Raw genomic sequence first — 16,033 nt, 5'->3', positions numbered from 1 at the left:
CTATTTAAAATTATGACAATCTTGGATTCTCAGTAGAAACCCAAAGAGATGCTTATTTCTTGTCAGTTGTGTTTTGGCTTTTTTGTTCATCCCTTAATAGAAGTGTATTGTTCAGCCAATCATTTATTAAGACATTATTCAGTGAGTTTTTAACCATTTCCTACTTCATGTCCAGGGAGAAGTCTGCTGGATTATAAGCTCCCTAAGAGCATAAGCCAGAGATGTCACTCATATTCACTGTTGGATACCCAGTCTGGTAGAGTGTCTGACACATAGCAGCTTGGCAGTAAATACTTGGTGGTGGAATGGATTGAGCATCCAGGCAAGGGATGATGGGCTTTTCAGATCATGAAACATTGGATGAAATTGATCAATTGATAGTGGTTTCTGAGGTCTCCCTTTATGAAATTTTGATGTAGGAGTGGTAGAAGATAATTTGAAGGGGGAAGTCAGGAAAATATTATTAAATGCTTGATCTTTTTAGAGTTTAATGATTCCCCACCAGGCCTATGGAGAAATCAACGTTTTTCAGAGTTTGAGCTGATTTGCCATGTTGCTCTTGTCCTTGTCTCGCAGGTGTTTTAAGATGTGTGGCTTCTCCCGTGCGTGTCGTTTATGTCGTTTGTGTCACTCTCAGTATTGCTCTGAAGGCTTTGGAGCAGCCTCCACCTTAGCATTGCAAGCAGTGTTTATGTGCAGTCTGAGTTGTGCATGTGATGTCTTTAGGAGCATGGACATTGCTCAGTTATTAAAGATTAGGGCTGCTTTCAGGGGCTTTTAGGCATTAGTAGATAAGCACAATAAGACCGGAGTTTACTGTAATTCTCGTTTAATTAAATTTTCAGGTAAATTTAGGGTTTGCCAGAAAATCCTATTGGTTTCAAACTGTTTTCTAAATGTGTGAATTCCTTCTGGACCCACCATGTGTGTTGGGGATGTTTTTCCAGACACCCATGCTCTGGGGGATGTAAAGTTGTAAAGCATCCTGCGAAGATGTTGGAAATCATCTTGTCTCTAGCTGCTAGGAAGGAGGACACTGAGGTCGGGAAGGGATCCAGATCTGCCCAGTTGATCTGGCCGGGCAGTGAGGGGCAGGGCCTGAGTTGGTGCCATGGCCTCTTCCTCCTGGGACAGCCATCTTGTCTTGTGGCACTGTGTCTCATGGTGTGCCTGCCCAGGGGAGGGGGGTGGGCGCCACAGGACTGACCCTGAGGGGAATCCTGTAAACCAGGCTTTCCTGTGGGGGTCAGTACAAGCCCGTTTTGAGATCTGTGGGTCACAATGGGATAGGGGGTGCCTATCGGGCAAGATTGTGGTTTTGTTCGTAATTGAACGTAGTGTTCTACGGGGCATTTTGGAGTTTTACTATTTAAAATTTCACTCATTCCCCCTCCACTGCACATCCTGGAGTAATGTACTGTATGATATGTGTCATAACCTGGCTTTCCTTATGAGTGTTAGAAATTACAAAGACATTCCCCATCTTTTGCTCCTTTTTAGAGGTGTAAGAAAAAGTATGTTTCATGGACCTGATTTTTCTGAGGCACCAGTATATTCTGCTGTATTTTGCTGTGCATGAGGCTGCCTAGGAAGGGGCCAATGTTCCTCAGCTCTCAAGGCCTTTGGATTGGGGGTCCCCACGCTCTGTTCCCTAAAAACTGCTAATGAGATGACTTGAAGTAGAGAGAAACCATTCCAAAGAAATTCCTAGAGGCTCAGCCAGGCATGATGGCTCATGCCTGTAATCCCAGCACTTTGGGAGGCCTAGGCGAGTGGATCACGAGGTCAAGAGATCGAGACCTTCCTGGCCAACATGGTGATGAAATCCTGTCTCTACTGAAAAAAAAAATTACAAAAATTAGCTGGGTGTGTTGGTGTGCGCCTGTAGTCCCAGCTACTCAGGAGGCTGAGGCAGGAGAATTGTTTGAACTCAGGAGGCGGAGGTTGCAGTGAGCGGACATCATGCCACTGCACTCCAGCCTGGGTGACAGAGCGAGACTCTGTCTCAAACAACAACAACAACAAAAAGAAATTCTTAGAGGCTAATATTTGGGAACATATCAGAGCCAAGTGTAATGATGGTTTTGTTTAAAAGCATCTGAGACCATGGCGAAGTGATTTTTTCCTGCGCAAAGCTGGTGCTTACTTGGTTGCCGTGAGATTTGCGTGGATCTCGCGTGGTGGTTTTGCTTGCCAGGCTCTTCTGTGGACAATCTGGGGGCTTCATTGAGCCGCATGGGTCTGGGAGGCAGCTGCATCCTTTCCTCTGGTAAAAAGCGCCAGGCAGGTGTGAGCTGCTGTGAGGCGCCTCCCAAGGAACCCCAGTTCCCAGGGACCTTAGTCACATCTATGCTGGGGAGGCAAGAGACTCAAGTTCTAACCCCGGTTCTGCCGCAGTCATTCTTTATCCTCTTCCCCATTTTATTTCTGTCTAGTTGAGAGGCTGATGAGATCCTAGGCTACCTCATGGGCTTTTGCGAAGAAGAGGTGAAATAGTAGATATGAAAACACTCAGAAAATTAAGAGTGCAGTGGAGCGGACAGGTGCTAGGTTAGACTGGCCACGTGGGGGTCCCAGGCCCCTCTCTTAACTGCCCCTTTTATGGGTAGCACGTGCGCAGTGCCCAGCCTGCAGTCATGGGTAATTACTGCTGATAAAATCTGATATCTTCATAATTAACTTATGAGGACATTGAATTGTTGAAATATTGAACAGGCTTTCTTTGCTTTTCAGTCTTCCTGGAGGAAAATCTCAATGAAGATAATGTGTTCTTCTCCTTCTACTCTGAGATATGTCTTCTAGAGAAGTGATTTAAGGCGTGAGATGAGATGGTGTTTACGGTTTTCATGTAGTTTATGTTATGAGAGTGCTTTCCTCACTTACAGTCTGAAGCCTTTGCTTAAAAAGAATTGCCCCATTCTGTTAATGAAGTTAGCCTGTGATCAGCAGAGGCGGCTAGGAGCAGTTTCTCTGTGGGTGTTGGAGGTTTGTATTGTTCATTCCCTCCCTCACTTCCAGATCCCCGGGTTTCCCTGCGATATGTTTCCAGGAAGTTCAGTGTGGCATAGGGATTCGTGTTCTTATAGCTTCCTGAGAGGCAGGAATGTTTGAAGTCCTTGCCCACCTACTTTGTCCTTATGAGAAGAGATCTCCCTGCCTTTGGCTTGGAAGACTCTTGGGGAATGCAGGCAGCAGTAACAATCATGGCAATCAGAGCTGGACTGGCGATGTGGTGTTCTCATGGGAAGAATGATTTCACTGTTGGTCAGTGTTATAGAAAATATCTTGGCATATTTTTAGATATTACGGATTGGAATAATTCTAAAGTTTGAATTTTTTTTTTTTTTAATAGTCAGCAAGCTCAGGGGAGATGTCTAAAAAGTTGACAGATGGAACTTTTAAAGACTCCAAGGCTGAAACAGAGGTAAACTTTAAAAAATAACTTTAAGAGATGTCAACTTGTAGCTGTGTTGAAACAGTGAATGCTGTGTGCTCCCCTGGTCCACTGAGTCATGGAGGGAGCACATGGTCATGGCCTATCTGTAATAGGTCCATTTTACTTGGTTGTAAAAGTAATGAGTTAAATGCTTTACCTCCTGGTAAAATAGATGGGGGTATGTATTCTCTGATTTTCTGTGGGGCACTCCTGGGTTTACTTATGCCTTTATATGACTAGTGTGATGTGTGGTGTGATAGGGTTGTCATTTTGGAGAGAAGGGGGAGGTGGCACTCACAATGAGTCTGGAAGAGGCGTAAGTCACCAGGCAGATGGGGCCAGTGGGAGGAACCCCTCCAACCTCTGGTTGGCCTGTTCAGGACTCCACGATGCATTTCCTGGGGCTCGCCACGGTCTCCACATGGGCCATCTTGTGGAGGTTACACTCATCCCAAGCAGTAGGGGCCACTGAGAGGTTGAAGCCAACTTTTGTAGTCCAATTCACATTTCAGGAAGTATTCATGAGGCTGCAGGGGAGCTGGGTTAGGCATCGAGTAGAGGCTGGGGGGCCAGTTAGAGGAGAGAGGTGGTAAGACTGGAACTGTGCCAGTGGAGGGAGGAATAGGATGTGCTGTTTCCTTTGGTTAGTGTTCTGTTTAAATACGTATAAATTGTTACCTTCAGAGTTGCTTACAAGTGCATTTAAGTAATTAAGTATATAGCAACAGAAGTGGAGTCCTCATAAGCACAACTGATAAGATGGTGTTTCTCAAAGTGTAGTGAGCAGATTGTTGACCTCTTTAGGGCTGCACAAAATGATGGAATTCTAAATATATTGCGAAAAGGCTTTTGGCCTACGTGTTAATTCGCACTCTCAGGTCTTGAGTCCTTAGTGATACTGAGTTTTTAAAGCATATGGGCACTATTGCTGGATTTCATACTTGTTCTTCCTCAAGCAGAGCTTAAAAAGTAAACCTGCTTATGATATTGCTGTGTAATGCATCAATTAATTTCTTTTCATTCTTTTTTCTTTAAGACTGTGATTTCCACTAGAGCATCCAAGTCATTGACAACAAAAACAACAAAACGGCGATCCAAAAATTCAGTGGAAGGTACTGCAAAACTTATATATGTAGCTGAAAATATGGATATTAGTTTTTTTTTTTTTTTGTCTTAATCCCAGTGTCTAGTAGGAAAGAACTCCTGTGGCTGGAAAACAGACTTGCTGTATCTGGGAATGAATAGCGTGTGGAAATAATGAAGATTCGTGGCTGTTACACACACATGCCTGTGTGCACAAGTGTGCGAGCTGATGACATCAGGGTAGAGTAGCCCCTCTTTGCTGGAGATCTGTGACCAAATTTTCATTTTCCAGAAATACTTAGCCATCTTCTTTTCAGTAGTTCTGTCCTTGGCGTTGGCAGCCTACATTTAATCCTCGTGCAGGTTGGACGTAGAGCATGTAGGCAGATAATGTTTATGTGTTTAAAAACCACAGAAATTATGATTGGAAGTCATGCTAAAAGTTGAACGTGCAGGCCTGGCCTACGGTTCGCTGAAGGATAGTACCTCACAATCCTGTCTAACACACCAGTGTCAGGCAAATGCAGGGAAGCCCTGTTGGAGGCCACTGGCGTTGGAGGCTTATTTTTCATTGAAGTATGAAGTTACTTTGAATGAGCAGTGCTAGTTTCTGAAAAATCATCCTTTTCCTAAATTGTGTAAGTTAAAGAAGGGTGGCAAGATGTAGTAGTGGGAATTTTTCCCTTAGAAAGGAGGCTTAAATGGTAGGTTCCACTTGTGCACAATAATTAGCAATGCGTTTGTGACCAGCTTTGTGCTAGAAGCCTTTGTTGTCTTTTGATTGAACGCTGTGGGGTGGGTTTCCAGAAGCGCAGTGGCTGGCACAAAGGGTATGGCATTATGGCTGCTGCGCGCCCTCAATGGCCCTTCACCCCATACCTTCTCCAGTGTTGTAAAGGCATGCTGATTTTGATGGACGAGAAACAAAAAGTTGATTACTAGTGAAATGGTGATTGTTGTCGTGTGTGAATGTTTTGGGCTTCTCTGACCTGCCTGTTCTTTGGTTTCCCTGGGTTCTTCTTGCTTCCGGAGTCTGCGTTCTTACTGATTTGCATGCGCATGCTGTATGTTAAGGACATCTGCCAGTTTGCCAATTTTTGCATAAGTGTTTCTTTTCCAGTTTGTTTCTACTAATTATATTTGGTTTGGTTTCTGATTTGCCTGGGTGTTAAATTGTTATGTGCCTGAGGCCTCTAATCTTTTTTTTTGGTAATCTGTCCAGAGATTTGAGAGGTGAAGGTTTGCATTTCATCATACATTTTTTTACTTAATTTCTTATGTTCTGTCTTACTTTACTTCATGGTATAAGGTGAGGCTCTGAATCTATTTTGTCAGAATAATTCATCAGTAATTCCAGGATCACTTCTTAATTGAATGCTTCTCTCCTGCTCTGTGATGCCTTTTGTAGTCTGGGTTATGGGCTTTTTTGTGTGTGGTGTTTTTTACTTCTACTGTTTTATTTTTACTATTAGTTTCCTATCATTGTTCTTTTCAGAAAAGTTTTAAGCCATCTTATTTGCTTATTCTTCCGGATGAATTTTAAAAGCACTTCATGACTCAAGAATTCCACTCTTGCAAAATAAACGTCTCAGAATTTAATTGGATTTGTGTTAAATATATGCATTCATTAGTTTAGGAAGATTAGACACCTCTAACTTCAGCTTCGTGAGGGTGTTCCCCTCTTCCGAGAACACGTTGCATGTGCTTGGGTATGTCTGTTGGTCACAGTGGTTGCTCACTGGTTTATTTTATTTTATTTATTTATTTTGAGACGGAGTCTCACTCTGTCGCCAGGCTGGAGTACAATGGCACAATCTTGGCTCACTGCAGCCTCTGCCTCCTGGTTCAATCGATTCTTCTGCCTCAGCCTCCCGAGTAGCTGGGATTACAGGTGTATGCCACCACGCCCAGCTAATTTTATGTATTTTTCATAGAGACAGGGTTTCACCATGTTGGCCAGGCTGGTCTTGAACTCCTGACCTGAAGTGATCCGCCCACCTCAGCCTCCTAAAGTGCTGGGATTACAGCCCTAAGCCACCGCGCCTGGCCTGTTGTTGCCTCTTAATCCAGTAGTTCTTTTGTTGATTCTTTTGGCTTTCCTAAGCAGGCAGTTGGATCATCCGCCCTTCTTTACTAATCGCTGTGATATGTGCATCTGTGTTTACTGGTGAGCTTGTGCTCTAGGGGTCTTTTGTATGATCTTAAGAGATTTTCTTACCAGACATTTATGGGCTTTTTGACACTGAGATTCCCTGAGCTGTCAACAGCTCAGTAGACTCTTGTCTTCCTCTCTTGCTAGCTGGGCACTGACCTCCCTATGGGTCCCCCAGCAAAGCTGGCACTCTGCCTGAACATTCTGCCTTGCTTAAGTAGGTTCACATTTGGGCAAATGCCCAGTACCCATAGGTGTGTGAGACACTGGAGCTCTGTGTTCTGCTCAAGGGGATGAATGAGCCTTTACTACAGGATGTGAGGGTATCACATTGGTAAACATACTTAGACTCTTAAAGTTATTCTGGAATCCCTGCAGAATCCAGAAAGCATTCTGCCCAAGAATATTGTAATGTTTGCTTATTTATAAGTAGTGCATACAGAGCTGATCACTTTGCCTTTTGAGTACATTTTAATTTCATTTGTTTGTTAACTGTTTTACATTACATTATAGATTACGTTTAATATATATTTTCATTGTGCTGTTTTATGTCAGGAAGAAGGGACCCTAAAACCAGTGAAAATAGTCTTTCCCCTGAAAAAGAACATAACTCTTCCTACTGTAAAGCTAAGAAGGAACATAGCATGAAACAGCTCGGTAAGCTCAGTGAACCATAGTGGAGGCTGTGAGTGAATGTTGAAAGCTGAAACCTTTACTGCCTGGTTCTTTGCTTCTACTTGGTCATTGAGCATGTGGAAGTCTGTGGGGGTGGTTGGCATAGGTGTGGCCCTTCTTGACCTGGGGCCTGAGTTCTAGAACACTGCCTTCTGGCCAGAGTGGAGAGGGGGCAGAGGGGCATGTTGGCCCCATGCAGCGCTGCCCCTGGCCAGGTGAGGATTTCCTACCCTGAATCCAATCACAGGCTTAAATTGTCCATTTGAGTTTTCTTTCAATGATTCTGCAGACATTTATGATAATAAAGAGAACACAGGGGTACATATGTGCATGTTAGTTTGTGGTGAATCTTCAAGGAAAATGAAGCCAAGAGGAGCAGGGATGAGGGGTGGGAGCAGGGAAGGCCTCTCCAAGGGAGGACACCTGGACAGAGAGCTGACTTGGGTGAAGGAGGACATGCAGGTGTGTGAGTGGTGAGGCTGGTGGAGAGAGGAATAGTGATAGGGTAAAGGACTGGGCCAGCAAGCAGGGCCTGGAGCTGCCAGTCCCAGAGCTGCTGGTCCCTGTCCGTAGCAGCTGTGTGGTTTACAGTGAGTGCACACAGAAGTCCTTGAAGAGTTTTAAGCAGCGCAGAGGCAAGATTTGACTTAGGTTTTAGAACTCCTCCTTTTAAAACTGTGGCATGGCAGGAGTAAAGGCTGCAGAGCAGTGAGGAGGGGCCGTGGCATCTGGATGAGAGGAGGTGAGGGTTGGGACCAGAGTGCCAGTGCTGAGAGCGGGTTGGGTTTACTGTGCTGATGGGTGGGGTACCACTTGTTTGAATGGAAAGAAATCAAAGATGAGATTCATTCTGGGGGGGTCTGGGCTCCTAGGGGGTGGCCTGGCCTTTATTGACATGGAAGGTTCTGGGAGACGCTGGTTGGTGGAATGGGTGGCAGTGTTAGGAATTCTGTGTTGGACAACAAATTTGAGATGGTTGTGGACCAACCAAGTAGAAACATCTAGTAGACAGCTGGAGGTATTGACTTGGAGATCAGGAGAGAGCTGGAGAAACGGAAGGGAAAAACAAAAAATGGAGAGTTCTAGCATACAAGTGGTGTTTACAGACATGGACCTTTGTGCAGTAATGGGTCCAGGGGCGTGTGTAGGTAGGAGGGGTGTGGTGAACTCTGGAGCCTGCTGTGGTCCCTCAGCTCAGAAGAGGAGGAGGAGGAGGAGCAGGAAGAGGAGGAGGAGGAGGAAGAGGAGGAGGAAGAGGAGGAGGAGGAGGAGGGATGATCATCCTTGCAAAGGAAACAGAAGGCCAACAAGTTGGAGGAAAACTTGGAGAGGAAGAAAGTGTTAGGGAAGGAGAGGGGGTTTCTTGTCAAGCTCTAATGAGGGGAGTCATGTGGAGGCTGAGAACTGACCATTTAGTTGACAAGACAGTTTGCTGGTGACCTTGGTGTAACCCTTATAAATCCCAACTAAAACAACCAAACATAAAATCTTTTATAATATTTTGATCTGTTGCTAACTATTTTATGTCAGGAAGGAAGGAGGATAATATTTCAGCTAAAATTTTAGACTCCGTAGTGTCTGGAATAAATAATGAGCCAAATCAGGAAACGACAACTTCAGAAATAGGTAAGAAAAATATATTCTTTAGTTTAAATTCCTCATCACTTTATTGTGAATGGTTTTATCTCAATGTAGTTATACACTGTTAAAAAATTATTCTAACTACTTTAATGTTCATGAGACTTTTTCCTGATGTACTGAAGATTGGACATAACTTGAGGTTTTATTTGCTTTAATATGCTAAGTTATATGATAACTTTATTAACTCAGCTTTAAGTTAATTATATGGCTTTTTATACATAGCTTATTTTTACACTTCAGTCAAAATGCTTTCTTAATCTTGCTGTTGGGATCTCACAGTGGTGTGGGTGATGATACAGAGAAATGGTTTTTATGTCTTCATCCTGCTCTCCTTTATTCTACTCAGAAAATGCTCATAGTAGAGGTGTTCAAAGTGCTTGTTAGGCACATTGGGAAGCTGGCCTGTCACAGCCAATCCCATTCAGGCCAGTGTGTGGCGGGCGCGCCCAGCCCTCATCCTGCTGCCTCAGAGGGGATGGTCCTTGGTTCAGTATCAGTAACTACCGTCATCTGTGACTTCAGACGGAATTCTTCAGAAATATTAGAATTCTCCAGTGGCACTTTAGGAAAAAATAGTGTAAAATCAGACTTCAGGGGAAGAGGAAATTTTTGCTGGCCCAACTTGCCTTATATCTTCTGACTTTTACAAATTCTGAAGCGTAGCTGGAATACCGATGAGCACATCCTTCTTTCTATGTGTGCGTTCCCCTCCGAGCTGGCATTTCCAGGAGTAGATGTGCTTGGTACAGCAGCTGCAGTGTGAAAGATGATCTATGGTTATTTTATTCCAAGTAGGGTGACTATATGGGAGTTGTCTGGGTCTTCAGTAGCATGGGATGGTGGAATAAATGGTGACTGAGCTGGAGCAGGGTGTTTCCACTGAAGAGAGCCCCTGCCACACGGGCATGCATGTTACCGTTCAACCACATCTTGGTGATGTATGTTTTCTTTTTGTGGGAGCTTTCCTTATCCCTAGGAGTCTGTGGGGAAACACCCAGGCACACTGCAATCCTGCACTGCAGGAGAGGGCAGTAGGCAGTGGCAAAAGGCTGAGGGGTGGACTCCTGGTAGCCCCTACTCGGCTAGCTAGGACCCCATCTCTGAGGCCACAGGGGCGACTCCCCACCTCCTGCTTACCCACCTCATGGCCTCGAGCCAGCCACATGAGTGGGTTCTCTGAGCCACAGTTTCCTCGTCGTAAATGGGGGTAAAGATACCTGCCTTGAAGGTGAATGAGGTGTCCATAAAGTGGTGGCTCGTCCCAGGCATGCCGCGGTCTAACCTGCTTTATCACAGATCACCTCAGCTGAACTGCCAGCCCCGGATCAGGGCAAGACAGCGCTCATCCTGAGACGGGCAATGAATTTAGAATAAATTGAAAGCATTTTCCAGACAGGTAGTGAGGACTTTATAGGTAATATCGACAAGTGTGACGATAACACAAGCCTAGGCAGTAAGAAGCACAAACTGCAAACGTGGTTTCTGGGTTGAGCTTTTTGCAGAGATTGGGATGGAACCTGATGCCACCTGCTGGGGAGCAGAGTCTCCCGCTGTCCTTGGGTGGTGGTGTGGGGGTGGGTGGCGGTGCGGGGGATTGGGAACAGCGGCCAGGAGCAGAGCCTGGGCTCTGGAGAGACCCCCGGTCCCTCTTTCTCCTCCCCTGACCCTGGCCCTGCTCCCCTGGGGTCCTGCCACAGCGGAGGCCTGGGGGTCTCTGTCCTCGTAGTTGCAGGTGTTATCTTGCAGTGGCCGTGATTTAACATTTGGAATTCAGAGTTTGCTGGCAGTTGTTACAGTTCCTTAATTTCTTCATTGGGGGTGAACCCTGGTGCACTGCCATTGGGTCTGATTAATGAGCCGGTCCTCACAGTACCTTTCCTTCTTAGTGCTTCAAGGAAAAGTTCATGTTGTCAAAGCTGGCCTTTGTTGCACTGACTGACCCGGCCCTTGTGAACCCTGTGCCCGTAGCTTGGGTCATCATCAGAGAATTTGTGTGTTTTATTGTTATTTTGGTTTTTTGGGTGGATTAAAGAGTTCAACAAGGAATTTATCCATTTCTTTTTCAAAACATGAACAAATTTCTTCCTCTACTCCAGTTGTTAGGCAAACTGTAAGGCATGCTTTGTTCGCTTTACAATTGTGTGACAGTTCCAAGTTTTTCTAGAACATTAAGCCATGTCTTTATTTTGCTTAGTTTCCCTCATTTCATTTTTGCTTACTTATCTGTTTTTATTGTGAAAAATATGGAAAAATAGAAAGAATAGTGCAACTAATGCCCGTATACCTCTCACTCAGGTTCACTAGTTCTAACATTTTTGCCATTTTGCTTAATGTACAGTTATATGTGTGTGTGTGTGTATATATATATATATATATATATATTTTTTTTTTTTTTTTTTTTTTTTTTTTTTGAGACACAGTCTCACTCTGTTGCCCAGGCTGGGGTACAGTGGCGTGATCTTAGCTCACTGCAACCTCCACTTCCTGAGTTCAAGTGATTCTTCTGCTTCAGCCTCCTGAGTAGCTGGGACTACAGATGTGTGCCACCATACCCGGCTTCTTGTGTGTATTTTTGAAACAAGGCTTTGCTCTGTCACTCAGCCTGGAGTGCAGTGGTATGATTATAGCTCACTGCAGTCTTGAACTCCTGGGCTCAAGTGATCCTCCCGTCTCAGCCTCTTGACTGGTTGGGACTACAGGCATGTGTCACCATGCCAAACTAAATTTTTTTTTTTTTTTTTGTAGAGAGGGCATCTCACTTTGTTGCCTAGGCTGGTTTGAACTCCTGGGCTCAAGTGATCCTCAAAGGATCACTTTCACCTCAAACTCCCGAAGTACTGGGATTACAGGCATAAGCCACCATACCCAGCATCTAGTTACATATTTTAATGAACTGTTTCAAAGTATGTTAAAAAACATCCTAGCACTTTATCTCTACATACTTCAACATGCAGCTTTATATAAAAAGTACATTTTCCTGTATAGCCAGAAAAGTATTGTCTAACTGAGCTGAGTTATTGCTTCCTAATGGCACCTAAAACCCAAGCCCTATTCTGATTGTCCCAGAAATGTTTTTCTATTTTTTTCTTTTCTTTTTTTTTTTTTAACACTGGCTATTTGATCACATTTAACTTAGTGTAGCTAAATTTTGCGCAGAACACTGGCAGAATGATGGACCTCTTTCAATTGTATGTGTGGGCCATACATCTGCTTAGTTTCAGTTAATAGTGACTGATAGGGACTGGCCCCTCCCAGCCCAGCACAGTGCTCCTGGCTTTATGCACAAGATCTCATTTGACTCAGGGTGGCTGCATGAGGTGGGGCAAACTGCGGCTCAGGAAGGCTGAGAGACCTGACCAAAGCATAGCCCGTGGAGAGAGGAAGCGTCAGTGTTCCACCCTAGGGCATCTTGAGCCAGGGCTCACATTCTCACCTGCAAGGTTCACTGGTTACCAGGTAGCTCCAGACAACAGATTGTGTTTATGCTGTGACTCTTTTTCTTGAGCCAGGGCTCACATTCTCACCTGCAACGTTCACTGGTTACCAGGTAGCTCCAGAGAACAGATTGTGTTTATGCTGTGACTCTTTTTTAAATTTTTATTTTGCCAATTCATAGTCATTTTTATTTTATTTCTTTTTTGAGATGGAGTCTCACTCTGTTGCAAGGTTGGAATGCGGTGGCGCAATCTTGGCTCACTGCAACCTCTGCCTCCCGGGTTCAAGGGATTCTCATGTCTCAGTCTCCTGAGAAGCTGGGATTGCAGGTGTGTGCCACTAGGTACAGCTAATTTTTGTGTTTTCAGTAGAGATGGGATTTCACCATGTTGGCCAGGCTGGACTTGAACTCCTGACCTCAGATGATCCACCTCTCTGGGCCTCCCAAAGTGCTGGGATTACAGGTGTGAGCCACTGCTCCCGGCCATCATTTTCATTTTATAAGTGCATTATTTATTTGTTTAAAACTATTATTTGACAAATTGGCTAGTCTCTTCTCTGTGATTAAGAATTCATTCTACAGTGTGGTATCATTAATGAGCGTATAGTCTGTTTTCATGTTCTTTCTCTCGGTGTGAACTTGGGGTTTAGTAAAGCTTACATAAGAATACCACTAGAACTTTGAAAAGGTAAAATTGTGAAAGTGTCATTGGTCTCTGAATTACAGAATGAAGATAATGCATTTATAATTTGCTTATTGTGATGGTGGGTATGGTAGAATATGGAAAATATTTGACACTTTGAAATCAAGTACACAACTTAAAATTATTAGAGTGTTTTCTTCTGAAGTTGATCATCTACAACTGCCAAGCTTATGTTTATTTTTAGATTTTTTTTTGTTAAGAACTTAATATTTCATGTTTATTCTCTGGTTAGCCTTTATAAAATATAAATAACTATTTGAACCAGACTATTTAAGTCAGCATCATTTTCACAGATTAATAAAAATGTCTTTGCAAAATTATATGTCATCTATTTTATGTAGTTCTTTTACATTATAAATAAAACAGTTATATGGTAGTTAATGTCAGGTTGATTCTGATGTAAGCTGTTTTGAATAGTTTTAAGAATTATTAGATTGGGTTTCAGGAAAGGGAACATTTTTCCAATTTTATTTTTGTCTCCCAGTTTCTTTTTGGAGTGGTAGGTCCTTTGACTGTGGGCTAGTTTTCCAGCTCTGGGTCCTGCTGTAATGTAGAACCTATTCTTCTAGCCCCTCATCTGGGCCCCCTATCTTTTTTTTTTTTGAGACAGAGTCTGGCTCTGTCATCGGGCTGGAGTGCAGTGGTGCGATCTCAGCTCACTGCAACCCCTGCTTCCCAGGTCCAAGAGATTCTCCTGCCTCAGCCTCCCAAGTAGCTGGAACTACAGGGGCATGCCACCACACCCAGCTAATTTTTGTATTTTTAGTAGAGATGCGGTTTCACCATGTTGGCCAGGATGGTCTCGCTCTCTTGACCTTGTGATCCTCCCGCCTCAGCCTCCCAAAGTGCTGGGATTACAGGTGTGAGCCACCATACCTGCCTCCTACCTTTTTTTTTTTTTTTTCCAGACAGGATCTCACTCTTACACGCAGGCTGGAGAGCAGTGGCACAATCATGGCTCACTGCCGCCTCGACCTCCTCGGCTCACGCGATTCTCCTGCCTCAGCCTCCTGGGTAGCTGGGACTACAGGCACCTGCCACCATGCCTAGCTAATTTTTGTAGAGATGAAGTTTTGTCAGGTTGCCTAGGCTCGTGCCTGCCTTGGCCTCCCAAAGTGTTGGGACTACAGGCATAAGCCACTGTGCTTGGCCTCTTTTTTTTTTTTTTTTTCAAGATAGGGTCTTACTCTTTTCCCTGGACTGGAGTACAGTGATGTGATCGTAGCTTACTGCAGCCTCGAATTCCTGGACTCAAGTGATCCTCCCATCTCAGCCTCCTGAGTAGCTAACTACAGGTGTATGTAACCATGCCTGGGTAGTTTTTTAAGTTTTATATTTTTTGTGGAGACGAGGTCTCCCTGCGTTACCTAGGTTGTCTTTACTCCCGGGCTCAAGTGATCCTCCCACCTAGGCCCCCCAGATTGCGAGGATTATAGGTGTAAGCCACTGTGCCCAGCTTGCTTTTGTTTTTCACAGCAAAAATATTTTCTCAGGTATTTGGTATTTTTTCTATCTTCATAAACTTTGGAACATCAGTCAGTCATTAGTAGACAAGTATGTGGAAGTTTTCAGTATGGCCAGGACTGTGCACTGTGTCCAAAATATTTTTCTTTTCTTCCTGCGTTTCTGAAACAGCCGCCTACTTGCAGCCTCTCACCTGCTGGGTCTGGCTGTAGTGGGGAGGTGAGTGGAAACTGGCAGTGTCAGGTAGTTCCAGAAATGGGGGGCGAGGGCAGTCTGCTCCTCCTGGCCTGAATAGACCCAGGATCCACTCACAGTCTGGGGTGCCCTTTCCCTTTCACCCCAGAGCCGCCCATGGGGGAGGAACATTCTAGATGCATGTTTTCTAAAAGCTGCCTTTGGTCAGTCCTTTGTAAACCTGCAGTGTGGGAAAACATAGATAAGTGAGTGTGCTCTATGTTAACGAAGCTGCTGATCACCGGCCCTTCGGTGTACAGTTTTAATGATTAATTTTAAACTGTTTTATGTCAGGAACAAAAGAAGCTAATATTAAGTCAACTAGTATTTCAGATGATAATTCAGCTAGTCTGCGGTGTGAGAATACTGAGCCCGACCCCGCAGAGAAGCAGAAAGGTAAGAACGGTCCCGTTTCGCCCTTTTCTGGTGAGAGCAGAGTGAGCCCTCCAGAACCTTCTTCCCAAAGGGCTGCAGCCCAGAGCCCAGAGTTTTCCCCTTGGGTCTGAACGTGGCAAGTGATTCACTTCTGCCTTTTTGCATAAACTAGAATCGAACATGGTGGTTTCTTGATAGCATTGGACCCACTTGTGTGCTCCCCCAATGTTAGTGAGAGGAGGTGGCATGGTTCATCACTTGGGGGGTGTCATGAGTGGTCCCTGGAAAGTTTCGGGGTCACTACTTGGAGAGCCCCACCGGCCAAGAGGTGTACCCCCCCAGACTTCATGGTCACAGTGCTGTGGCCACCATGATTTTTCCATCACTTTCTTTGAGTGTTGAATTATACCTCAGTGAGACTTTACTTTCACCATAAATTTTCTCAGCCTTAAAAAAAACTTTGGTAAAATAGCCATTCAGTGTTTGTGTTTTGAGGCCTTGGAGTTCCTAACAGGCCTGCAAGAGTGTCAGTGCCCAGGTAACCAAGGCTTGTGCAGGGGGCAGCAGCAGGGTGGGGTGTGGCCAGATAAGGGCTGATATTTGTTGATTCGTCAAACAGAAAATTATCTGTTGAAGGCCTACTACATGTCAGCCCTGGGGCTGGGAGTGCATGAGCCAGTGAAGTCAGGCTGGCCTTCTGCCTTCCTGGTGCAGATGAGGCTCGAAGATCAACCAAAACCATTTAATGAAGTGGCATTCTGGGACGGGGGCACCTTGGTTCATGAGGGTGGCCCAGAGAGCCTGCAGGGCAGAAGGGACTGCATAAACCAAGAT

General features: G+C 44.7%; 1 protein-coding gene across 1 annotated transcript in view; it reads left to right on the top strand.

Annotated features, from left to right (window-relative positions):
- Nucleotides 1-16,033, top strand: part of TRAF3IP1 (TRAF3 interacting protein 1) — an 80,958-nt gene that overhangs the window by 8,950 nt on the left and 55,975 nt on the right. Inside the window, 5 exon segments of the mRNA XM_033229673.1 lie at nt 3,353-3,424; nt 4,473-4,548; nt 7,227-7,328; nt 8,877-8,972; nt 15,119-15,220. Of these exon segments, the coding sequence (XP_033085564.1) occupies nt 3,353-3,424; nt 4,473-4,548; nt 7,227-7,328; nt 8,877-8,972; nt 15,119-15,220 (448 nt within the window).

This window comes from Trachypithecus francoisi, unplaced genomic scaffold, assembly GCF_009764315.1.
Source record: "Trachypithecus francoisi isolate TF-2019V2 unplaced genomic scaffold, Tfra_2.0 Lachesis_group13, whole genome shotgun sequence".
Classification (NCBI taxonomy): domain Eukaryota; kingdom Metazoa; phylum Chordata; class Mammalia; order Primates; family Cercopithecidae; genus Trachypithecus; species Trachypithecus francoisi.
Note: the sequence above shows the minus strand (reverse complement) of the source record. Positions and strands in the feature narration are given on the sequence as shown.